This window comes from Carcharodon carcharias, assembly GCF_017639515.1.
Source record: "Carcharodon carcharias isolate sCarCar2 chromosome 24 unlocalized genomic scaffold, sCarCar2.pri SUPER_24_unloc_2, whole genome shotgun sequence".
In the NCBI taxonomy this organism is placed as follows: domain Eukaryota; kingdom Metazoa; phylum Chordata; class Chondrichthyes; order Lamniformes; family Lamnidae; genus Carcharodon; species Carcharodon carcharias.
In genome coordinates, this window is record NW_024470595.1 from 1,238,775 (window position 1) to 1,265,826 (window position 27,052).

At 45.7% G+C, this 27,052-nt stretch overlaps 1 protein-coding gene across 5 annotated transcripts in view; it reads right to left on the bottom strand.

Moving 5' to 3' along the window:
* Positions 1 to 4,817: 4,817 nt before the first annotated feature.
* LOC121273517 (NACHT, LRR and PYD domains-containing protein 3-like) overlaps positions 4,818 to 27,052 on the bottom strand; it is a 92,511-nt gene continuing 70,276 nt past the window's right edge. For all 5 annotated transcript variants that reach the window (XM_041180682.1, XM_041180683.1, XM_041180684.1 and 2 more), the window contains 4 exons: positions 19,692 to 19,862; positions 16,797 to 16,967; positions 6,806 to 6,973; positions 4,818 to 5,987 (listed from right to left, as the gene is read on the bottom strand). In XM_041180682.1, coding sequence (XP_041036616.1) covers positions 5,885 to 5,987; positions 6,806 to 6,973; positions 16,797 to 16,967; positions 19,692 to 19,862 — 613 coding nt within the window. In that variant the 3' untranslated portion in view covers positions 4,818 to 5,884. The remainder of the gene's footprint in view (positions 5,988 to 6,805; positions 6,974 to 16,796; positions 16,968 to 19,691; positions 19,863 to 27,052) is intronic.

Sequence of the window (27,052 nt, forward strand, 5' to 3'; positions counted from 1 at the left end):
GGTGAGTCAGTGGACTGATGCCCTGGTCCTACGTATCCAACAAGAATATACAGTACCTGCATTTATTGCCAATGAGACCGGATATATGCTCACCCAGTTGAAGTCTTGTACAAACACCTGCATTTATGCAGCGACACAAAGAAAGTTCAGGGAAGAGCTCATTAATGTTGTGAAATCTCCTGGGAAATTTATTTTGTCATTGGGTAAAAATATGAAAATTAAAACCCAAACGACCTGCCCAAGTTAGAGCAGAATTACAGACAGTGATTCCGTATAGAATGGCCACCTTCCGTTTGGATCTAAGGGATTTGTTGTCATTGAAAATGAACAGGCATCAGAGAACATTTCCTGACCTTAGAGCGTATGTTTCATGTCTACTACTCCCGGAAACTGTGCAGCTCAATTTCCTGCTGAAACCTTCCACCTTTTACCCCGTATTCAAAGGGAACAGTCATACTCGGGGTTCAGATATGGAGTTGGCGCTTACTGCCTTCCAGTCCAGCAACAGAATTAATAGTCTCTGTTATATTAATTGATAGATTCCTTTAGAATAGAGGCAACGAAGTGGGTGTTGAAATCGTGCTTGTTTATAGTTTACCTGTAATATTCGTGTGAATGTTACAAACCCTCGTCCCCAATTAGGTTCCACTCTCCATTGTTTCCAGGGGGTAAGAGAAGAGCGTCATGTCTTCTGATCAGTATCTAATTATAACGGCAGCAAGTACATGACTCATCGTATTAACTTAAACTCTCAATTGGTCGTGAACATGTCAGTGTGTTATACAGAGCATTCCAAGCAGCCAAACCTTTTGGGCCTTTCCCCTCTAGTAATTTTACCCGCCTTCTATGAACATCACCTGCTTATTTTTTGGGACCAGCTTATTTATTTTCCTCTTTATTTTGGAATAATTTCTGAATCTGCGAATTCCACCATCTCCCAGTGCTCTACGTAAAGACATTTCTTCACCATCATTTCTAAATCGTTCTGACATTTAATATTTTATATCTGTCGTTTAGTTCTTGATCCCTCAACTGACGGGCGCTATCTGCATCTATTTATCTAGTCCTCCTGAATATAATCCACATGGTCACGACTCGACAAATAAAATCAACCTGATATCAATAACCAAACTAGTGAGTGTCTGGGAAGTGGAGTTAAGAGAGTTCATTCGTAGTTCTGTCTTATAGTTTGTTTTGATATTGGTTATACTGATTAATGTGAATATTAGCTTTGATAATTTGAAAATTCCCTAAACATCTGGGTAATGGAGGGCAAGATTCCAAACAAATGACTGCAGGCCATCACCAACACCCACCCATTCCCCCTCCCCTGCCCCCACCCCCACCCCCATATTCTCCTAGACAGCGAGTAAGGAGAGTATTTTCTGTATTGAATATTTTGATATCCATAATCTTGAGGCATCTATGGACGTGCAAAAGTGAAACTATGATCACGAAGCGCCAATGATGATTGAAATGTTCCAAAGAGCAGTTCCAATGTAAGACCATAACTACTAAATAAAATGCTTAACCTGGTTCTGAAGAGTGGAATTCACTAAAGGAGCGGAAGGAGGGCGCAGATATAATATAGGTCGTAGTAAGTATATGATCTTGAGGAGATCTAATTTAGTGTTGAATCTAAATACTTTAACCTCAATAACAGGCACTTAAACAAAAGACAGATGGGCAATAAATTCCTTCTTTCCTGGGACAGCAACATTCCATGAACGAATAAAGAAAACCTTTGCCCCCACCTCTTAAGTCCGGTAGCTGCAAGGCCACCGCCCCACCATCCCCCCCCCCCACCCCCCCACCCCCCCGCCACCCCCACCACCCGGCCTGAGACTCCCAAAACTTACCTGTTGCTGGAATTTTGGGATTTGGGCTCTGGGAGCTGCTTCCAGTCCCGGTCCTTTCCACTCCTGGAGCCTCAGGGACCAGAGACCGCTCGGCCAATCAGGATAGCCAGCAGCTCTCTGAGGCGAGAATTCCTCCCAGTGAGGGGCGGAAGTTTCGCCTGCAGCCAATTGACTCTCATCCCAGAGTGAAATGGCTGCGGGGCAGTGGGAGTTGGCGGGAATGTGCTCACCACCAACTCTTCGGATGGAGGGAAGGGAATCCTGGCCGTGATTACATGAAATAACGGAGCAGGCTGGACGGGCTGTGTGGTTTACTCCTGGTCCTATTTCCTCTGTTCTTGCGTCAAATTTGTCTGCAACCCTCCTGCAACTTGTGACATTTCACTTTGTTAAAAGCGCCCTATAAATGGAAGTTATTGTTGTTGCTGTAGTTATGTATCTTTTATATTTTAATTATGGTCGTTAATGATGAAGTGACGAGAGTGTCTGAACTGCCCTTGTGGATAACCATCAGGAAACGGCTGTTACTGGTCAGGGTCACTGATTCCTTCCTAACCTGGTTAATAATCATAGAGACCATGGGAAAGAGAGCAACAGTTCAGACCTTGTGAGTGTGACAATAAAATAGGATTAACAGGAACAGTCCCAATCAGACAGCTCACAGGCAAGAAAGGCACACTCCCGAACAATGAAGTTTACAGATTATAGAAGAACACAACACAATAATTGTTCACACTGTATTGGACTGGGGAAATTTGGGAATAATAGAGAAGATGATTAACTCTAGGTCCATTAAACAGGAGGCGCAACACAAAATAATTGTTCAGATCTGACAAAGAGAAAGCGCGGGTGTAGCACGTGTTTCTTACTGATCTCTATTGAGAAGGAGCTGGGCCGCTGTGCCATTTTCTTGTGGTCTCAGCTCTTTTAAGAGAGATGTGGTGATACTAACAAGCGCCTCCAAGCTCTGAATTTAGTAAGTTACATATTTTTATTTGCATCTTTTTGAGCATTGCTTGCTTTGCCTTTGCGATTTCGCATGGCCTTGACCCAACATGGGGGTTGGGGGAAGTGGTTGGTCTGGCAACAAATCACCCAAGACTCGTGTCTGCAGCCGCAGAAGGGCCGGCGGTCTCCCTGAACTACAGAATCCCCAATTATTGCACCTCCTCAACCTCGTACAGCTGAACAATCCGTGGTACCATGGGTTTGGCTCTGGCTGCATTCCTCAGTTGATTCGTCATTCTCACCAGTATTCAGGGCTGAATAAATGTTGTAGAGCGAGATGCACTGAGGGGATTAATGTACTACTGGCCTTGTCCTCCTTGACAGCCTGGCACTCATCCATTTCTAATTAGGAAAGACTGGATAGGCTGGGGTTGTTTTCTTTGGAACAGAGGAGACTAAGAGTCCATTTATTTGAGGTGTTGACAATTATGAGGGTAGAGCTGGAGTGGATCGGGAGGAACTATTCTGTATAGTTGCTGGTAGGGTCACACAGGAACATTAATTACACAATCAATAGGCAGGTAAGCAACACAATGAATGAGAGGCTGCCAGTTTAATCTATAGCATCAAAATGTATTCACTAGATCACTGATTATAAAATTATAGTTTAGATCAGGGTCTGAGATTGTTGCAGATTGGGGAGATTCGTTTATTATGAACCATTCAGGAATCTAATTCATCCATTCCGTAGTCTGTGCATATAATACTGTTGATTAGAGAATAGGTTTATCTTGGGATTTTGCCGATAATGGGGGATAGTCAATCGGCCGGACTTTTTGGACTCGGCCCAATACTCTTTTCCATTGTTTGCTGCTTTCCCCGATGAAGCGTTAATCCCTGGCGCTCGAATACAAGAAGATATGGGGAGCTCCCCGTTGCCTGCATGAACATTTATCCCCCAAATTGCTCCACTGGTGAGAAACTGGCATTAGAAATCAGCGGACTCCAGAAAACTTTCAATTTGCATTTCAAGGTTCTGAAATGTTTTACACCTAAGTGACAAGTTCCACCCACTTCCCAGTTGTGGCTGTTGCTGATGAATTCACTGTAATTGTCAACTCAAATTCCCCTGAGATGTCGCCTTTGGGGCATCTCCTTGAATGATCGATGCGACTGTGTGATACAACTAAGCGGAATACTCGGAAACTTCAGAGGCCGCAATCATGACAGTCAATCACATTGGAGAGTCTGGAGTCAGAGACAGGTCAGACCAGATAAGGACGGCACGTTTCCTTTACAAACACTCGGGCAGATTAATGATCAATGACAACAGTTTCTATTTAAAATCCAGCTTCTGTTAAATTGAATTAAAATTCTCAAACTGTCATCTGAACTCATATTCTCTGGCTTATCAGCAAAACCCCTGGATCGTTCGTCCAGCAACATAACCCAATACACAATCCTCCTCTGATAGTTGAAATCGACTCCATTAAATGGGCCACTTATCTCATTGCAATTTGTGGGTATGAGCGTCAATTGGGTGTCAGTGACAACATCACAAAAGCATGTAAAAACCTTTACAAAGTGTATTTTTTTGTATCTGTTACCTTTTCTTAACACTATATCGGTATTAATCTCTCATTACGGTAGGGTGATTATGTGGACATTTCTGAGTTGATTCCGACATGAAACCATAGCGTGGTTTCATATTTCAACTCTTTCTTGCACTCGAACTCAAGTTCTGTCGAAGGGTCATGAGGACTCGAAACGTCAACTCTTTTCTTCTCCGCCGATGTTGCCAGACCTGCTGAGTTTTTCCAGGTAATTCTGTTTTTGTTATGAAACCATAGAGTCTTATCGCTCTGTCCCTTGACCTGTCAGTCTGTGGCCCCAGGAGAAATCTAATACCAGATCATCTTTCTTGTGTGAACCTGTTGTTCGAATCTGGTCATGACTGATTACAAATTATTGGTTCCCATTCCTTGATTTATTGAAGCCTGATGAACACAGTGAAACTTCACCATTTATTGTACCAGAATGAGGGGAGAATAAACAAACTGTATATGATGGGGAATGTAAAATAAATCAGGAAATAATGGCATGTACAACAGGTCCATCAGTATCTGGAAAATTATATACATTCAACAAAGTTACATCTTAAGGAACCTGACCCAGAACATCAAACTATCTTTTCTCTGTTTAAATGCTGGCGATGCTGCTCTGTGTTTCGACCACAATCCATGCATTAGGCCCGCAGAGGTTCAGGCTGTGGGTCCCTACATGGATCCTGTCCATTTACTGCAGTGTAGTTTCCACTGGGTCACTTAACTTCCACAACTTGTTACTCTTTGAGCGGGTGGGTGAATTTACCAGGTCAAATTCTATATTTGACACACTCCAGTCCTCCTTGTCATTCCAGCTGTTTGGAAACTCGCCCTTCAGTGTGTAAATTGCAGCAATATCAATAGGGCAGAGTCTAAATTCAACACATTGTTTCAACAACTGATGCTTTCTTTCTTAGGGACGACAGCAAAGCATTGATACTTTCAGTCTCATCCCTCGCTTACAGAATCCGCTGAAACCTCCCCAATAGGATACTCTCTCTGGGACACCCCATGTAGTGGGTGTTTGTCTCTATTGGACAGTGGGATCTATCCCAGCTGAACAGACCCTGCACCCACCCTGAAGCCACACAGGTTCACTTCCCAGCAGGGTCACTGGGCGGGAGCCCTAGGGGCTTTATCCCCAAACCCAGGAATACTGAATGTAATTGTCAATGTCCCACTGCAGCCCAGACTGATCCCCACCTGGGCCCTCCCTGTCTGTACATTTCCCCAGTGCCCCATTGGGGAACATTTAGCCCCGGATATCCTGCAGAAGCTGCGCCTGTGGGGCCGGGCGGCTGATTCTCGTGACCCTGTTGCTGGGCCTCTGACGTCACAATGGGAGATGACGCTCACTCAGCTCGAGGTGGAAACTGGGAAACGGCCAATAGGATTAAAACCTGGAGCGCGGCCGGTTAAAGGGGAGGGACAGAAACTGGGTTAAAAATGTTCCTACAATGAGAACAGGAATGTTTATAAATCCAAAGGTTCATATTTCACACTCAGTCCAGATCTGGTTCCCTGCAGCGACTTCAGCTGATTTCCTCCATTGAAACTGAACTGATTGCTCCACAGCCTGAAACAGATGAAAGATTAAAGAGGAATAAACAGATTGAACAACAGTGTCAATAACAGGGAGACTGGAGTTAATGGGCCAAATCTCCTGCTCACTGGGTCATCAGAGACCTGACATATGGCTGAAGATGGGCAGAGTGTCCCTGTCATGTCCTGACTCGCGGACCTACGTGGGAATTGCCCCAGAGGTTTAAATTTCCACTGGGTAATACCCCTGCTGCCCGGGACCCTGTGTGAATGTCTCTGACACTGGGTTAGAATCGGAGACTTGGGACAAATCCACAGGACTTACCTGGGTAGTTACCCAGGAAATGTTAGACTGTAAAACCTGGTCTAATACCTGGGTAACTCCACAACCGAGTCCCCCAATCACCCACCCCCACCCCCACTGACCATCATACTGCACACACTATCCGATTAACCCCTCCAACCACCCCCGCCCAACCTGACTACCTCCTGACCCTCCCAACTCTGTCCTTGACCAAATCTGACTAAACCCCCGGCTTTACAGCCCGACCCAACAATGCCGCTGACCCAGCCCCATTAGCCGTCAACCTGACCGCATTAACCCCCCACCGACCCCGCCGTCCCCACTACTCTCCCCTGACCCGACTAGACTCTGCTCGGATGGAGATCCCCGGGGGAGTCACTGCTGAAGGTCCCGGGAGGAAAATGAAGCAGTTTCAGTTTGGGAGAATCTTGTTGAGCAGTGGCAATCCGCTTTTCATTGCTGCTGTTTGATAGATTCAGCACAATTTATATTTTAAAATCCCATTTATATTTTAATGATTACACTAAAAAATTAACACAAACACTCACTCGATCAGATTTAGAGTCCTGCAGGTCAGAATGAGCTGGCGGAGAGCGGGGACAGATTGGTCTGTGAAGCGGTTGAATCCCAGGTTCAGATCCGTCAGTGACCGGTTTGTACTGAAAGCGGAGGCGAGATCCTCGGCACAAGAATCAGTGAGACGGTTACCATATAGACTAAGGATCAGCGGGAGAAAAATAACAGGAATCAGGGTAAATCCACAGTGTTTTAACGAATACTATTAATAATAATATACAGTAAGAGGCATGCCAAAAGCAAAACATCCATTTATAAAGGAAAAAGAAAACACTATTAATGCTGCAAATTAAATATAAATATAATAGACTGCAAATACTCAGCAGATCAGGCAAGTATTTGTGAACAGAGAAACAGAGTTAAACATAGAAACATAGGAAATAGGAGCAGGAGTCGGCCATTCGGCTCTTCAAGCATGCTCCACCATTCATTGGCTGATCATCCAACTCAATAGCCTGCTCCCCCTTTCTCCCCCTATCCTTTGATCCCTTTCACCCCAAGAGCTATATCTAATTCCTTCTTCAAAACATACAAAGCCTTGGCCTCTACCACTTTCTGTGGTAGCGAATTCCACAGGCTCACCAGTCTCTGGGTGAAGAAATTTCTCATCTCAGTCCTAAATAGACTACCCCACAGTACCTAGATAAAAACAAAAAAACTGCGGATGCTGGAAATCCAAAACAAAAACAGAATTACCTGGAAAAACTCAGCAGGTCTGGCAGCATCGGCGGAGAAGAAAAGAGTTGACGTTTCGAGTCCTCATGACCCTTCGACAGAACTTGAGTTCGAGTCCAAGAAAGATTTGAAATATAAGCTGGTTTAAGGTGTTGGGGGGGGGGGGGGGGGGGGGGAGAGACAGAGAGAGAGAAAGAGAGAAGTGGAGGGGGTTGGTGTGGTTGTAGGCAAAAGCAGTGATAGAAGCAGATCATCAAAAGATGTCATAAACAACAGGACAAAAGAACACATAGGTGTTAAAGTTGGTGATATTATCTAAACGAATGAGCTAATTAAGAACGGATGGTACTGCACTCAAGGTATAGCTCTAGTGGGGGTGGGGGGAGCATAAAAGATTTAAAATATTTAAAAATAATGGAAATAGGTGGGAAAAGAAAAATCTATATAATTTATTGGAAAAAAAACAAAAGGAAAGGGGAAACAGAAAAGGGGTTGGGATGGAGGGGGGAGCTTAAGACCTAAAGTTGTTGAATTCAATATTCAGTCCAGAAGGCTGTTAAGTGCCGAGTCGGAAGATGAGGTGTTGTTCCTCCAGTTTGCGTTGGGCTTCACTGGAACAATGCAGCAAGCCAAGGACAGACATGTGGGCAAGAGAGCAAGGTGGAGTGTTAAAATGGCAAGCGACAGGGAGGTTTGGGTCATTCTTGCGGACAGACCTCAGGTGTTCTGCAAAGTGGTCGCCCAGTTTACGTTTGGTCTCTCCAATGTAGAGGAGACCACATTTGGAGCAACGAATGCAGTAGACTAAGTTGGGGGAGATGCAAGTGAAATGCTGCTTCACTTGAAAAGAGTGTTTGGGCTCTTGGACAGTGAGGAGAGAGGAAGTGAAGGGGCAGGTGTTGCATCTTTTGCGTGGGCATGGGGTGGTGCGATAGGAGGGCGTTGAGGAGTAGGGGGTAATGGAGGAGTGGACCAGGGTGTCCCAGAGGGAGCAATCCCTACGGAATGCCAAAGGGGGGGTGAAGGGAAATGTGTTTGGTGGTGGCATCATGCTGGAGTTGGCGGAAATGGGGGAGGATGATCCTTTGAATGCGGAGGCTGGTGGGGTGATAAGTGAGCACAGGGGGGACCCTATCATGTTTCTGGGAGGGAGGAGAAGGCGTGAGGGTGGATGCGCGGGAGATGGGCCGGACACAGTTGAGGGCCCTGTCAACAACCTTGGGTGGAAAACCTCGGTTAAGGAAGAAGGAGGACATGTCAGAGGAACTGTTTTTGAAGGTAGCATCATCGGAACAGATGCGACCGCGGTGAAGGAACTGAGAGAATGGGATGGAGTCCTCACAGGAAGCAGGGTGTGAGGAGCTGTAGTCGAGGTAGCTGTGGGAGTCGGTGGGTTTGTAATGGATATTGGTGGACAGTCTATCACCAGAGATTGAGACAGAGAGGTCAAGGAAGGGAAGGGAAGTGTCAGAGATGGACCATGTGAAAATGATGGAGGGGTGGAGATTGGAAGTAAAATTAATAAATTTTTCCAAGTCCCGCCGAGAGCACGAAGCAGCACCGAAGTAATCATCAATGTACCAGAGAAAGAGTTGTGGAAGGGGGCCGGAGTAGGACTGGAACAAGGAATGTTCCACATACCCCATAAAGAGACAGGCATAGCTGGGGCCCATGCCGGTACCCATAGCCACATCTTTTATTTGGAGGAAGTGAGAGGAGTTGAAGGAGAAATTGTTCAGTGTGAGAACAAGTTCAGCCAGACGGAGGAGAGTAGTGATGGATGGGGATTGTTCGGGCCTCTGTTCGAGGAAGAAGCTAAGGGCCCTCAGACCATCCTGGTGGGGGATGGAGGTGTAGAGGGATTGGACGTCCATGGTGAAGAGGAAGCGGTTGGGGTCAGGGAACTGGAAATTGTTGATGTGACGTAAGGTGTCAGAGGAATCACGGATGTAGGTGGGAAGGGACTGGACAAGGGGAGAGAGAAGGGAGTCAAGATAACAAGAAATGAGTTCTGTGGGGCAGGAGCAAGCTGAGATGATCGGTCTACCGGGGCAGTTCTGTTTGTGGATTTTGGGTAGGAGATAGAAGCGGGCCGTCCAAGGTTGGGTGACTATCAGGTTGCAAGCTGTGGGAGGAAGATTCCCAGAGTAGATGAGGTCAGTGACAGTCCTGGAAACAATGGCTTGATGTTCAGTGGTGGGGTCATGGTCCAGGGAGAGGTAGGAGGAAGTGTCTGAGAGTTGACGCTCAGCTTCCGTGAGGTAGAGGTCAGTGCGCCTGACATCAACAGCACCACCCTTGTCAGCGGGTTTGATGACAATATCAGGGTTGGACCTGAGAGAATGAAGTGCAGTAAGTTCAGAGAGAGAGAGATTAGAATGGTGAGATGAGCAGAGAAATTGAGACGACTAATGTTGCGCCGACAGTTCTCAATGAAAAGATCAAGAGAAGGTAAGAATCCAGAGGGAGGTGTCCAGGTGGAGGAAGAATATTGGAGGTTGGTGAAAGGATCCGTTGAATGGGGAGAGGACTCCTGCCCAAAAAAGTGACCCCGGAGACGAAGACAGCGGAAGAAGAGTTCAGCATCATGCCGAGCCCGAAATTCATTGAGGTGAGGGCGTAAGGGTATGAAACTAAGTCCTTTGCTGAGCACTGAACGTTCAACATCGGAGAGGGGAAGGTCAGGGGGTATGGTGAATACACGGCTGGGGCTGGGATTGGAAGTTGGGGTGGGGACGGAGGGACAGGCAGGGGTGGAGGGTCCTAGATGGGTGTTGGTGTTGATGAGTCATTGGAGCTTGCGTTCCTTAGCACTTGAGAGAAAGAGAAAAAGTTTCTTGTTGAGGCATCGGATGAGCCGAAGAATAAAATGAAACTGGGGGCATGCGCAGCTTTGATAAAGGGTATGGCGATGCTGCTGGAGGGAGAGGTCATGTGTGTTCATATGGCGGCGCATGGCACTGAGTGTGGCTTTCAGAATGTGACAGGAACAGCAGTCTGAGAAACGTTTTATGTCCCGGAGATACCTGTAATCCTGGGTGGGTTCGAAACACGAGGGGTGGAATTTCAGTTGAAATCCACGTGGGATAAGTCGGAGACGGAGACAGTCGCTGAGAAAGGAGATATGGCTGTGAAAGCGGGTTTTAGTAAACACCTTGTCAAACACCAGGAGGGAAATGGAAAGCAATGAAGTTGAGCAAGACAACAGAGAGATACGGAAATCTTGTCGCAGAGAAGAACAGAACTTCTTCAAGGAGGTAGGCATTTCTTGAAGAGCAGTGGCAGTCAATTAAACACAGAGATAAAAACAAAAAAACTGCGGATGCTGGAAATCCAAAACAAAAACAGAATTACCTGGAAAAACTCAGCAGGTCTGGCAGCATCGGCGGAGAAGAAAAGAGTTGACGTTTCGAGTCCTCATGACCCTTCGACAGAACTTGAGTTCGAGTCCAAGAAAGAGTTGAAATATAAGCTGGTTTAAGGTGTTGGACTCATCACTGGCCTTCTTTCCAGCTCTATCTGCCCCCCACCCCCACCCCCGCCACCTCCCCTCTATGGAAGGCCGTGGCCAGTGAGAGTTGACCCTGCTCTGCCGAGACTGAGTGGCCACATGCAGGAGGGTTCCCTGTGGTGACATGATGGACAGTCAGGCTGACATCAGCATAGACTAATGTGTATCTTTGATGGGTGAGTAACAATAGAAATGTATGTGCTTGTAGAAGAGAGCACATGATGTCAGGGAAGGAGCCACTAAGAGTGCTGGCGTCCAGATCTTGCCATCCATACATCAATGGAAATGAGGTGCTGCAGCTGGGAGGCCTGAAGGCAGGGCGGATAGTTGGTGCAGCTGAGAGGTCAAGTGGCTTAATGAACAAGCACAGGAGAGCCTCTGGGCTCCACAAAATAATGCTTCTCTATCCATCACTGGTGTCAGATTGTAGTCTGAAGAACATGTTGGAATATGAACAGAATAACTAGGAGCAGGAGTAGGCCATTCAGCCCCGAAGCCTTCTCCGTCATTTGATAAGATGATGGATGATCTGATTGTGGCTGATCTGATTCTGGCCTGAACTCTGCTTTTCTGTCGATTGGCCATAACCCTCGATTCTCTTGTCAAACAAAAACCTACCTTAACTCAGCCTTGAATATATTCAATGACCCAGCCTCCATTCGCCTCTTGGGAAGAGAATTCCACAGACTAACTAAATTTATTCTCATCTCAGTCTTAAATGGGTGACACTTATTTTTTTGAAGTGTCCCTTAGTTCTACTCCCACAAGAGGAAAGATCCTTTCAGAATACACCCTGTCAAGTCCCCTCAGGATCTGCCAAACTTTGGCCACTCTCTTATCCTCTCTAGATGCCCTTGAAGCATCTTTGCATCCTCCTCACAATTCACACTTCCACCTAATTTCCTGTCACCTGCAAACTTCTAAATATGACATTTAATCCCCACATCCAAATCATTGATATTGATTGTGAATAGCTGCGGCTGTGATCCTTGCGCTACTTCACTGTACCACATCCACGGGTCTCCCCTTATCTATTCTGCTGAATGTATCCTCAAAAAACCCCAACAGGTATGTTACACATGATTTCCCTTTCATAAATCCATGTTGCATCTGCCCAATTCTACCATTATTTTCTATGTGTTCTATTATCACATCCTATATTGCAGAATCTAGCATTTTCCCTGCAACTTATGACAGGCTAACAGATCTATCGTTCCCAGTTTTCTCTCTCCCTCCTTTCTTAAACAACAGGGTTATATTTTCCACCTTCCAATCTGCAGGAACCATTCCAGAGGCTACAGAATTTTGAAATATGATCACCAACGCATCTGCTATCTCTGTAGCCACTTCCTTCAACACTCTGGGATGAGATCATCAGGTTCAGGGAATTTATCTACTTTAAGCCCCATTAATTTATCTAATACTTGTTTTAACAAATATTAATATCTTGCAGTTCCTCGTTTACACTAGTCCCTTGATTCTCCTTTATTTCTGAGTGATATTTTAGTATTTTTCTCTGTGAAGACAGACACAAAATATTTGTTTAATTTCTCTGCCATTTCCTGATTCCACATTGTAAATTTTCATGACTTTGCTTGAAATGGACCCACATTTATTTTGCTAATATTTTCCTTTTTACATACCTACAGAAGCATTTACAATCAGTCTTTGTGTTTCTTGCTAGCTTACTCTCATATTCTATCTTTTCTTCCTTAATCCATTTCTATGTCCTCCTCTGCAGATTTCCAAAATGTTCCCAATTCTCAGGCTTTTCTTTTTTTGGCAACTTTATGCAGCTCTTCCCTTGAAATAATACAATTCTTGATTTCTCTCAGAGATAAAAACAAAAAAACTGTGGATGCTGGAAATCCAAAACAAAAACAGAATTACCTGGAAAAACTCAGCAGGTCTGGCAGTATCGGCGGAGAAGAACAAAGTTGATGTTTCGAGTCCTCATTACCCTTCAACAGAACTAAGTAAAAATAGGAGAGGGGTGAAATATAAGCTGGTTTAAGGTGGGGGTGGGGTGGGGGGAGAGAGGTGGGGGGTGGTGGTTGTAGGGACAAGCAAGCAGTGATAGGAGCAGATAATCAAAAGATGTCACAGACAAAAGAACAAAGAGGTGTTGAAGTTGGTGATATTATCTAAAAGAATGTGTTAATTAAGAATGGTTAGCAGGGACACGCAAGGTACAGCTCTAGTGGGGGTGGGGTGAAATAAGACTAAAAGAGCATAGAAGGAATAGATTTAAAAATAATGTATCCTTTGACAATCCTCTTCACTATCTGCAACTCCTCCAACCTTTTTGTCGTCTGCAAACTTACTAATTAGCCCAATTACATTTTCCTCCAAATCATTTATGTGTACTACAAACAGCAAAGGTCCCAGCACTGATCTCTGCAAACTCCACTAGTCACAGCTCTCCATTCAGAAAAGCAATCTTCCACAGCTACCCTCTGTCTTTTATAACCAAGCCAATTCTGTATCCATCTTGCCAACTCACCTCTGATCCCGTGCTGACTTTACCTTCTGTACCAGTCTGCCATGAGGGACCTTGTAAAAGGCCTTACTGAAATCCATGTATATAACATCCACTGCCCTTCCATCGTCGATCACCTTTGTCACTTCCTCGAAAAACTCAATCACGTTAGTGAGACACAACCTCCCCTTCACAAAACCATGCAGCCTCTCACTAATACGCCCATTTGCTTCCAAATGGTAGTAAATCCTGTCACGAAGAATCTTTTCCAGTAATTTCTCTACCACTGACATAAGGCTCACCTGCCTGTAATCTCCTGGATTATCCCTGCTACCCTTCTTAAACAGTGGAACAACATTGGCCATTCTCCTGTCCTATGGGACCTCACCTCTAGCCAGGGAGGATACCAAGATTTCTGTCAAGGCCCCAGCAATCTCCTCCCTTGCTTCCCTCAGTACTCTGGGGTAGATCCCATCTGGCCCTGGGGACTTAACCACCTTAATATTCTTCAAGACGCCAAACACCTCCTCTTTTTTGATCTTAACGTGATGCAGGCTATCTACACACTCTTCCCTAGACAAATCGACCGCTAAGTCCTTCTCTTTGGTGAATACTGATGAGAAATATTCATTTAGTATCTCTCCCATTTCTCCTGGCTCCACACACACATTACCACCTCTGTCCCTGAGTGGGCTTACCCTTTCCCTGGCTACCCTCTTGCTTTTTACACATGCATAAAAGACCTTGGGATTTTCCTTAATCCTGGTTGCCAGTGACTTTTCATGACCCCTTTTAGCCCTCCTGACTCCTTGCTTAAGTTTCTTCCTACTTTCTTTATATTCTCCATGGGCTTCATCTGTTCCCAGTCTTCTAGCCCTTACGAACGCTTCTCTTTTCTTTTTGACTAATCTCACAATATCCTTCATTATCCAAGGTTCCTGAAACTTGCCATACTTATCCTTCACCCTAGCAGGAACATGCCGGTCCTGAATTCTTATCAACTGACGCTTGAAAGCCCCCCACATGTCAGTTGTTGATTTGCCCTCAAATATCCGCCTCCAGTCTAGATTCCTCAGTTCCTGCCGATTTTGTTATAATTAGCCTTCCCCCAATTAAGCACCTTAACCCAAGGACTCCTGTTTTCCCTATCTACCAGTACCTTGAAACTTACTGAATTATGGTCACTTTTCCCGAAATGCTACCCTACTGAAATTTCAACCATGTGGCCGGGTTCATTCCCTAATACCAGGTCCAGTATTTCCCCTTCCCTAGTTGGACTATCTACATATTGTCTCAGAAGCCCTCCTGGATGCACCTTACAAATTCTGCACCATCCAAACCCCGAGCACTAAGTGATTCCCAGTCAATATAGGGAAAGTTAAAATCACCCACAGCAACCCTATTGCTTTTACATCTTTCCAATATCTGCCTACATAACTGTTCCTCAATCTCCCGCTGGCAATTGGGAGGCCTATAGTAAACCCCCAACATTGTGACTGCAGCCTTCCTAATCTGGAGTTCTACCCTTATTGCCTTGCTGCATGAGCCCAACGAGGTGTCCTCCTCGTGTGCAGCAGTGCAACTCCACCACCTCTTCTACATCCCTCTCTATCCTGCCTGAAACATCTAAATCCTGGAACGTTTATCTGCCAATCTGTCCATCATTCAACCAAGTCTTTGTAATAGCAATAACATCATTGTCTCAAGTACTAATCCAAGTTCTAAGCTCATCAACCTTGCCTGTTATACTTTTCGCATTGAAACAAATGGATTTCAGACCCCCAGTCCCACTGTGTTCCGTAATTTCTCCCTGCCCTTCCTCTTACTCCTACTGGCCATATTCCCTGGCTCCCAGTCATTTATTGCACCTGCTGACCTATTGGTCTGGTTCCCAGCCCCCGCCACACTAGTTTAAGCCCTCCCGAGTGACACTAGCAAACCTTGCAACCAGGATATTGGTGCGTCTCCAGTTTAGATGCAACCCGTCCTTCTTGTACAGGTCCGACCTGCCCCGGAAAAGATCCCACTGATCCAGATATCGGAAACCCTCCCTCCTACACCATCTGTTCAGCCACGTGTTCAGCTGCACTATCTTCCTATTTCTAGCCTCACTGGCACGTGGCACAGAGAGTAATCCTGAGATTACAACCCTAGAGGTCCTGTTTTTTAACATTCTGCCTAACTCCCTGAATCCCGCTGCAGGACCTCATCACTCTTCCTGCCTATGTTGTTAGTACCAATGTGTACCATGACCTCTGGCTGTTCTTCCACCCACTTCAGAATGTCCCAAACATTCTAAATGAACATCTAAATGCACTCAAGGGCTGCTGTGATTGGGGGACAGCCATCCAGAGACATCTTGGACCCTGGCACCAGGGAGGCAACATATCATCCTGGTGTCTCTTTCACGACCACAGAAGCGCCCATCTGAACCTCTGACTATACAGACCCCTATGACAATTGCTCTTCTGTGCTTTGACCCCCACTGAACAACAGAGATAGCCGTGGTGCCACTGCCCAGGCTACTGCTGTTGTTTTCCCCTAATAGGCCATCCCCCTCAACAGTATCCAAAATGGTATACCTGTTAGAGAGGGGGACAGCCACAGGGGATTTCTGCACTGACTGCCTGCCCCTTCTGGTGGTCACCCATCTATCTGTCTGTACCTTGGGTGTGACCACATCTGTAAAACTCATGTCAATGACGCTTTCCGCCACCTGAATGCTCCTAAGTGTATTCAACTGCTGCTCCAACTGATCCATGCGGTCTGTGAGGAGCTGCAGTTGGGTACACTTCCTGCAGATGTAGTTGTCCGGGACACTTGAAGCAACATAGGTTTCCCACATTCCACAGGGGAAGCACTTCAACCCAGCAGCTGCCATTTCTGCAGAGGAAATGCAGTTTCATTTTCATTAATAACATTATCACTGACATTAATAATAATGGACAATGTTTATTTATTTTTCTAATAACACTGCTGAAAATGCACTCAAGGGCTGCTGTGATTGGGGGACAGCCATCCACCTCTGAGGAGGAGGAGAGGACCTCTGGGTGCACCGTCACATTATTCCCCCACACCCTCGGCACAAAAATCTGCTGGACTGACATCCCATAGACTGGGGGTTAGAGAGAGAGAAATAACAGGAGGCAGAGGAAATGCAGTTTCATTTTCATTAATAACATTATTACTGACATTAATAATAATGGACAGTGTTTATTTAGTTTTCTAATAACACTGCTGAAAATGTACTGTTAGACATTCAGTTATTATCAACATAATCTCACAGTTTGGTACTGACCTCAGTGTCTGTATTTTACATTCCAAGTTCCTCAGAGCCACAGACAGTAGTTTCACTCCTGAGTCTCCCAGTCGATTACCACCCAGGTCCAGATCTGTCAGTGACTGGTTTGTACTGAGCACAGAGGCAAGATCCTTGGCACAAGAATCTGTGAGATTGTTATTCCTCAGACTGGAGATAAGGGAGAGAAAACCAGCAGGAATCAGGATAAATCTCCGGTGTCTGAGAGAACACTATTAATGACAATAGTAATGTACAGTGTGAGACACTCCATTATACAGAGGGACAATACTATTGATGATGAAAATCTGAAATATAAATAGAAAATGCTGGAAATACTCAGCAAGTCAGACACTATTTGTGAAGAAAGCATCAGAGATAACAGTTTGAATTTTTAAGCTCACCCGCCAGTGGGTTTTTAAGCAATGGGTGAGAGTAAAATTTTTCGGCTGGGCTTCCCACCAGCCGAGACCTCTCAGCAATTGATGCTGGGGCGGGCGGGGCCTCAGACGGGCCTCAGACCCGCCCTCGCCCCAGTTGAGGCCCTTAAGTGGCCAATTATTGATCACCTGAGGGCCCTTTCCCACCCGGCCTCAATTTTTAGGTTGGCGGGAGGAGTTCCTGGGTCTGGTGGAAGCCCAAAAATAACCGGATTCAGGCCTTTGGTGGAAGGGGCTGGGGGCAGGGAGGTGTCTCCATCAGAAGCCCCCTCTTAACTACGGGCATCCCCCATCCCCAATCCCCCCCGCCGCTAGCTGCCCCACCAAGGTCAAGTGACTGCAGGACCTCCCTCCAACCATCAGTCCCTCACACCCCAATTGCCTACTGTCCAGCCCCCAGGCCTCCCCTATCCTCCCCATCCTGAGACCCCCAAAACTTACCTTTTCCTGGACTCCCAGGACTTAGGATCTGGGGAATGTGTGCAGTCTCAGTCTTGTCCACAGCAGCTTCAGGCACTGCATGAAATAGAGAACTGCCAGCCAAACTGATAGTCTGGCAGGTCTCAGAGACAGGACTTCCTCCCAAGTGAGAAGTGGAAGTCCTGCCTGCAGCCAATTAACACTCATTGGAGTGTGAAATCTCCGTGGGACAGACAGTGTTGACAGAGATGCGTTCCCACCGAATCTTCAGATGGTGGGATGGGAAACATCACCATCCTAAAAACCCTAGCCCAGGTTTCAGTTTGTTGAGCCTTCATCAGAACTGGGAAAAAACAAGGACTTGACAGGTTTTAACCGACAGGGAAATGGGGGAGGGAGGTAAGAAAGGAACAAAATGGAAGTGCAAGAGTGATTAAATGACAAAGGGATGATGGTGCATGAAGGACAGCAATCATTAACTCCTGGTGTGAGACTTTACTTTTTGAGAGCCAAGTTGCAGCATGAAATGTTGTCAAACATCTGTTTCAGGTGAATATTAACACCTGAGTAGGAAAACTGGTTTAGCGTCTGCTAACATTATAATCAGACAGTGGAACAGATAAGCCTGTATGGGTCAACCATCAGCAAGAACTAGCTGGCCTTTGTGCCTCTTGATTAAAGATCGGAAACTGTTTAAAGTGAGTGAGAACATAAGCGAACAAGATCAGCCAACTTGGTCACCAGAGAAAGAGCAATCACCATTTTGTGCAAAGAGCTGTATAAGTATGAACTGAGATCTGCAGTATAATACACACACCTGCAGCCAGAGACAGTCACTGGAAGCAGGATCTACATTCTCATCAGAAGACCAGCCGAGGGGTGATTGTAAGTGTTATATTAGCAACTTTGTGAATAGGTAGCTCAAAGAGGGATAGTCTAGGGACTTGATGTCTCATATATATCACACGTGCGACTAAGTGTAAGCTTACTGTAAATGGAAGTAAAGTGGGAACAGTTCAGTACAGACTGAGAGTTGATTCTGAATCACACATTTGTGTTGTTCTGTTCGGTGTTGAACCACGTCATACTCACTGTAATTCTAGGGTCACAACCTCAAAGGGATAATTTCCCTGCTTGCAAGACTACACCACGGCATCCCCAACTCCTTGCCCGGGGTCGCTAGAGGACATGGAGCATCAGTGATCAGGGGATGGAGTTTGTGGTGGGGATGAGGGTAATGGCCGGGAATGCAGCACACAAGGTGAAGCTTACAGCTTCACTTCTGACTTATGATGAAAGTGAAATTGGTGGAAAGGTCATCCCCACCCAGTCACTGGCAATGCCCAGGCAGCAGCATTGGCTGTTAGAGACATGTCAGCCTCTCTGGAGGGCCCAGTCATTGTTGATTTGTGACGACCAAATGGCTCCATGCAGGACCCATCCCTGTGGTGTCATGATGGACAGTCAGGCTGCACCAGCTTAGGCTCAATCCGGACTTTGATGGAAGGTGAAGCGCTGGAGCTGGGAAGCCTAGAGGCTGGGCGGCAATCAATGATGGTGAGATGGGTTGTGGAGCTGAGAGAGAGAGTGGTCTAATGGATGGACACAGGAGAGCCTCTGGTGACCACAAAACATAGCCATCATGTGTCCATCACTGTTCACACACAGTAATCTGAAGGGTGTGTATTAATGTGCATTTCCCTCGAATCACTCTTCTTGCTCTCGCAAATCAAGGACTCTTGTGACTGGGGGACAGCCCACCTCTGAGGAGGAGGAGGGCACCTCAGAGGGTGCACCATCACTTTATTCCCCTGCACCCACAGCACAAACATCTGTGGGACTGACATCCCATAGATGGGATTAGAGACAGAAATTACAGGAATCAGAGTAAATGGAGATTTTTTTAAATTAATAACTTTATCACCGGCACTGATAAAATTGGACAGTGTTTATTTATTATACCAGTAACACTGCTGACATTGTTTTGTTTTCTATCCTGCTATTATAAACACAATCTCACACAGTCTGTACTTACCACAGTTTCTGTATTTTACAGTCCGGATCCCTCAGAGCCTCAGACAATAGTTTCACCCCTGAATCTCCCAGTTTATTAAGTCCAAGGTTCAGATCCGTCAGAGACCGGTTTGTACTGAGAGCAAAGTTGAGATCCTCGGCACAAGAACCTGTGAGATTGTTACCAAACAGGCTGAAGATCAGAGGGAGAAAGATAACAGGGATCAGGGTAAAGTCAGTGTTTCAAAGACCATTAATGACAATAATAATACATAGTGTGAGAAATTCAAGAAACAACTTCCATTTATCTAGAAGGTAAAATACTATCGTTGGTATAACTCTGAAATCTAAATAGAATATACTGGAAATACTCAGCAGGTCAGGCAATATCTGTTCAGAGAGAAAAAGAGTTAAATGTTTCTATCAAAGTGCTTTCATTGGAATTGAAAAAGAAATCAGCGAACCTACAGGTTTGAAGCAACAAGGAAATGGGGATGGGAGGCCGGCAAGGAAAGGACAATATGAAAAAGGATGATGATACAAAACAAAAGCACAGGTTTCCCATTTCCTTATCCGGGTTGCTAGGGAGGGGAATGGGATGGTCAATAGCTCGGGAATGGAGTTTGTGATGGGCCTGAAGATAATGATTGGAATTTTACCGGAGGCGGCGAAGGCCTGATCAGATTGTAAGTGGGTGTTTGGACGTAGGGTCAGGGTAGTCAGAGTTAACAATGCGATATTATCAGAGCTGACAGGTGGGTGGAGCCGTCCACTTCGGTGGTGCAGACAGGGGATGTCCCAACTCAGACATTGCTGGCGCCATCTGTAAAGGCAGCCAGCAGTACTTTCAAACACAGCAGCTCTGGAGGGACTAGCGAGGGAGCCCTGGTTACTGAATGAAGAGCTGAAATGGCAGAATACAGGTCAAGGGTTGCACGCTGATGAGTGCTGCATGCAGGAGACATGCATGTGGTGCCATGTGGGACAGTCAGGCTGCCACCAGTATAGGCTCGTGTGTCTCTTTGATGGGCGAGGTACATGAAGATTTCTATGCTTGCAGATGAAAACAGCTGTCGAGAGGGCGTGAGCCAACATGGGTCACTGTGTCCCAGACCTTCTCATCCTTACACCCATGGAAATTCAGACACATGAACTGGGAGATCTGGAGGCAGGGTGGGCAATCACTGATGTTGAGGTGGGTTGTCGAGCTGAGAGAATGAGTGCTCTAATGGATGGACACAGGAGACCCTCTGGCAAGCACAAAACAAACATTTCCATAGAAACACTATTTTTTCTTTCACAGATCGAGGGCTGTGACCGCATGACAGCCATCCATCTCTGAGGACGAGAAGGGGACCTCAGAGGGTGCAGTGTCACATTATTCCCCTCGCACCCTCCTCCAGTGCAGGTATTTTCACATCAGGAAAATAGTCGCATTCCATTAGTAAAGGAGTCACAATCTGGTGAACAGCACAGACACGCCCGAGCAGCTGATGGAGACAGTAATAGCCAAGGTCACTCACACTCGGAGGGCTATGGGAGGGAAAGGCAATGTCAAGCTTGAGGCTGATGACATGTCACCAGTATCTTCAACAGGGCAGCAGATGTTGGAACTGCAGCATGAGGTATGTTAACATAAAGAAACTGTGTGTAACCAGACAAAAGGATGTAGGAGTTAATCCAAGCTATGAGTATTGCTGTGTCCTGGGCATGAGTGCATTCTCTACTGAGAGATTGGTGACCTTGATGGACAGTCAATCCAGGAGAACAACGATTGGAGATACACACTGACCTGCATGTCATCACCACCTCCATGAGCAATGGCTGGGTGAGAGGGGGTGAGGTGACTGGAGTCACCACCAAGTCCTCAGACACCTCAGGTGAGCAGGGAGGGTCCAGTGTGCCCTGAAAGTGTATAGGAGTGACTGTCGGCAGCATTTGGTGGCTCTTCTCAAGGTGCTCCTGGATTTGGCAGTGGGTCCTCCACTGCTCTGACCAGAACACCAGCACCTCACAAACCCACGATAACAGAGCCAATTCCAGTATCTGTGCAGGAGGCCCTTGTTATGCTGGGGCCCTCCAAACCTCAGGGAACTAGAGAACAACCACCATGGTCATTGAAATCCTCGGAGGAGAAAAGTCAGCACCTGCCTCCACCTCAGCTGACAGCGCAGGGGGAGTGCAATGTAGGAGCCTCCATCATCACTTTAAAAGGTTCATCTCATTGCACTTGGGGTTCATAGGGTTATATTTTGTTGTGACATATCACCTTGCTGTGTATGTGTCTGCAATGAATTTTAAGATGATGCATCACAAAATTAATCTTTCACCATTATTTTAAAGAACATTACTGGGCCTTTAACAGTACAGTGCCTCCTGCAAAGGGTGACAATGGAAGGACAACACAGAATGAGTTCAACTCATTTGCAACGTTTTTGCCTCATGTGGTAACAGTTCCAGGCAAATGTTAAGGACATTCAAAGAAACAGCAACAGAGCTGCACAAGGTGGATGATTAATTATATTTAATGGATGTCTAAGTAAAGACTCATATGGAACACGTCTGTGTGTTGAATCTCAAGCTTCACTTGCACATTGTGTCCAGGTGACAGTGCAGGGGCGGTGATATAGTTCCAAGTCAGGATGGTGTGTGACTTCGAGGGACACTTGCAGTTTCTGATGCATCTGCTGACCTTCCCTTCCAGGTGGTAGAAGCCACGGTTTTGGAAGTTGCTGCTGAAGGAGTCTTGGTGTGTTGCTGCCGCCAATGTGGGTCGGTGGCGGAGGCAATGGATGATAAGTTGCTCAATGGGATTCTGTTCAAGCATGCTCATATGCTCTGGATGGTGTCGAGCTTCTTGATTCTTGTTAGAGCTGCACTGATCCAGGCAAGTGGAGAGCATTCCTTCATATTCCTGACTTGTGGCCTTCTAGATAGTTAAGAGATTTTGGGGTGTCAGGAGGTGAGTTAATCACTGCAGAATTCCCAGCCTCTATGGGTTGGGATGGGAGTGGTGCTGGTGGTGAGGTGAGATTCTCTCTTGGTGGAGACGGTAATTGCCTGGCTCTTGTGTGGTGCATTTGTTACTTGCCACTTATCAGGCCAAGCCTACGAATTCTCCAGGTCTTGCTGCACAAGAACAAAGAAACAGGAGCCGGAGTAGCCTGCTCAGACAATATGATCATGGATAACCTAGCGCTTCAATTCCACTTTCCCACACACTCCCTATGTTGCTCAATCCCATGAGGGACCAAAAACCTGTCTATCTCAGCCTTAGAATTACTTATTCAATGATGGGGATCCGCAACCCTCTGGGATAGCGGATTCCAAAGGTTCATAATCACTTAAGTGAAGCATCAGTCCTTAAAGCTCAGTAGCCTGTATTGAGACTGTTTCCCTGCAGACAGAAGTTAGGGAGCTAGGTAAGAAATTAGCAAGCGCGGCCTGAAAAGCAGTAATCTCTGGATAACTCCCCGTATCCTGCACAAGTGAAAACAGAACTAAGAGGATAAGCAGATGAATTAGTGGCTGGAAAGATGGTGCAGGGGAAAGGGATTTAGAATTGCTTGGGGCTTTGTAACCAGCTCTGAGGGAGGTAAGACCTCTACAGGCCAGATGGATTGCACCTAAACAGAGCTGGAACTGAGTTCCTGGTGATTTGCTCCTGGTATTGAGGAGGGTTTACACTAATTTGGCAGGAGTGTGGGAACCAGGAGATAATATCAGAGAGGAATACCAAGGAATACTGGGAGAAATTTTAGCGCTAGAGTCGGAAATAGTAATTTATTAAGTCTGTGCACAGTAAGGGAGAAAACAATATAGGGTTACAGAGCATGTTTGTGAATGCATGGAGTGTGGTAAATAAGATTACAGAGTTCCAGGTGTACTTGCCATATGGAAATATGGTGCTGTGTCAGTAATAGAGGCCTCACTCAGCGAATGACAGGGCTGGGTAATAATTGTTCCTGAATATAGAGTGTTCAGGAAAGATAGGAAAGAGAGAAAATGGAATGGGGTGGTTGGAATGATTAAGCAGAATATTTCAGTGCTGGAGAAAGGAGATGATCCAAAGAGGTCAAGGACAGAATTTATATGGCTAGATCGATGGAACAAAAAAGGTGCAATTGCTTTGCTAGTCTATAGGCTACCAACTAGGGGAAAGATGGAGAAGAACAAATTTGCAAGGAAATTCCAGAGAGGTGCAAGAATTACAGAGTAATTATAACGGGGAGCTTTAATTATCAAAATGTAGACTGGTATAGTATTAATGTGACAGGCCGAGAGGGGCAAGAATTCCTGGAGTGACCAGGAAATTGTTCTACAGCAGCTTGTTTTCAGTGTGAGAAAGGATGCACAGCTTGACATGATTCTTTGGAATGAGATAGGCCAAGTGGATCAAGTTTAAAGGACTGATCACTGTATCGTAAGGTTAAGGCTGATTATGGGATGAAACAAAGAACGGTCCAGAGTAAGAATAAGTAATATGGGGAAAGCCAACTTTAACGGTCTAAGAATGGGTCTGACCCAGTTAAATTGGACTGTTTGAGCCGATAATCGTCAGACGTGGCTGGTCTCCCCCATTGAGGATGGGAATATTGGTGGAGCCTTTTCCTCCAGTGAGCTGTTTAATCGCCCGTCACCATTCACAACTGGATGTGACAGGTGTACAAAACTTTGATCTTATCGATTGGTTGTGGGATCACGTGCTTCTCCCATTAGTTGGCCTGCAAGTTGTCCTGGGTTGTAGCTTCACCAGTTTGGCACCTCATTTTTAGCTGCACCCAAGTCTAAGTCATTAGCATATATCAAGAAATGTAATACTGCTCGTCCTGAAGCAACCGGTGTAGAGCTCCACTGTCTGCTTCCTCGAACTGAAAAACAACCATTAACAACTATTTTCTGTTTCCAGTCACTCAGGCAACTTTATATCCATGCTGTCACAGCCCCTTTTATTACTTGGGCTTTAACTTCGCTGCCAAGCTAATTATGTGCCTATTAATAAGTTTTATTTGAAATAACACTCTTCCCAATCCTAATAATAACATACAGTGTTTATGATTCCGATTATTAAATATGGAAATGATTGTCATTGGCAGTTGCACCTTGAGCTCTTCAGGCCCAAGCTTTGGATTCCCCTTCTTATTTCCTTCCACCTCTCTACCCCTCTCTTCTCCTTTAACACTCTTGTTAAAACCTACCTCCCTGACTTGGCTTTCAGTTCCTGTCCTAATATCTCATTTTCCTTGCTGCCCAAGTCTGTTCGATGACACTCCTGTGAAGTGTCTTGGGACAATTAACTATATTAAAGCTGCTATATGAATGAAAGTTTATGTTGTTGTTGATGACACCAAGATTGATACTAATGATACCGAACAGTGTTCGACATCCCGTTATCAGAAACAACATCTCACACAGTTTCTGAATTTTACTGTTGGGTTATTGGGAGCCACAGACTGTGATAGCTTATTCATTTTGATAGTTTATTAACTGCCTTACCAATATATTTATGGAAGTTTTACACTTTTATTACTAACTGAGAAGCTTTCAAGTTTAAAGATCTATAATGTGAATATCTAATTAACCTAAGCTAAAAATGTAAGAATACAATATGGGGCGGAATTTTACGGCATGGGAGGGGCTGTAAATTAGGATGGGTCGTTCACAATCCATTGACTTCGGCGGGGTCTGGAAAATCCCGCTGGCGAGAGGGGCCATAAAGTTCCACCATGGCAATTGTAGAAGCAATAATCGTTTTTTCCATTTTTAAATTATGATTCATGCTGTGAGATTGACATTAAATGATTTTTAAAGGTATTATTCCTGAATCTTGCAGTTTGTTGTAACTCAGGTCCAGACTCATCAGTGCCCAGTTTGTACTGAGAGGGGAGCTATGAATATGTGAGGCTGTTACTATCCAGATGGAGATCAGAGAGAGAAACATTTCATGAATCAGAGTAAATCCAGGGTGTTTATTAATAACACTAATACTTGCAGTAATGATAACGTGCAGTGTTTATTAGTGACACTATTACTGATACTCGTAATAATTTACAGCATCAGACATACAGTTATTATAAACACAATCTCACAATCTGGTACTTTGCTGGGAGTGGGCACGGAGCTGCGGGAGACAGTTAGGGTCCGAGGAGCATCTTTAAATGAAGACAAGGGATTTCAGAGCGGCAGACCTTGCTGGGAGTGGGAGCGGAGCTGCAGGGGGCAGTCGGGAGCTGAGGAATGCCTACAAATAAAGACCAGGGATTGCAGAGCGGCCGAATTTGCTGGGAGTGGGAGCGGAGCTGCAGGGGGCAGTCGGCAGCTGAGGAATGCCTACAGATAAAGACCAGGGATTGCAGAGAGGCCGACCATGCTGGGAGTGGGAGCGGATCTGCAGGGGGCAGGTGTGAGCTGAGGAATTCACCGTTTCAGTTGCTGTCGGGCAGCAGTGGGTGGTAAAGGCAATTGTGACGTCACAGGAAGCCAGTGCGTTGATTGGCCGGTAAGTGCCCAGTGGAAGGGACCGTGTGCGCGCTCAGACTGATGTGGGAGTTAATGCAGATCCATAAATAAAAATAACTGAGATTTTGAAATTAAATAACCCGAAACATTAAAACCGTAAAATTAAAATTTAAACATGCATTAAAAAATAATTAAAACAAACACCTAAAACACATACCTGTGCATTCAAGAAACATATAACATTTTAGTTGCCAGTGGTACTCACATTCAACAAGCACAGAAAATTGTAACATACATAGGGATAAAGTCATTCAGTTAAGTGAACTAAATAACATAGGTTAGAATGGCAGGACAGGTGTTACGTTGCAGCTGTGGGATGTGAGAACACGGGTGCCAAGGCAAGCCATGACAAACATGCCTGCAAAAACTGTAAGCAGCTAGAGGAATTCCTGACCAGGCTTATTGACCCGGAAACCAGGCTCTGCTCAACAAGGGAGAGGGAGAAATGACTGGGCACTTTGTTCCAGAAGATGGTCACACCTCTTAAACTAGGGTCACCTGTTTTGGTCAACAGTGAGGGACAGGATGACGTCACTGTGGGCAAAACAGGTAAAGGGACCAAGCATACAGCAGTGGAGGAGCCTCAGACTTTGCAATTATCAAACAGGTTTGAGGTGCTTACAACCTGTGTGGATGAAAGTGAGGTCTGCAAGGTGGATGAGCAGGCTGGTCATGGTATCATGGTACAGGAAGCCGTTCATGTGTGAGGGAGCAAACAGGAATGTACTTATGATAGGGCATAGTATAGTGAGGGGAATTGACACTCTTCCCTGTGGCAAGGAGTGAGGGTCCAGACAGCTGTGCTCCCTGCCACTGGAAAAATCAGATTGGCAGTGTAGCCTAGATGAGGATTCCTTACAATAC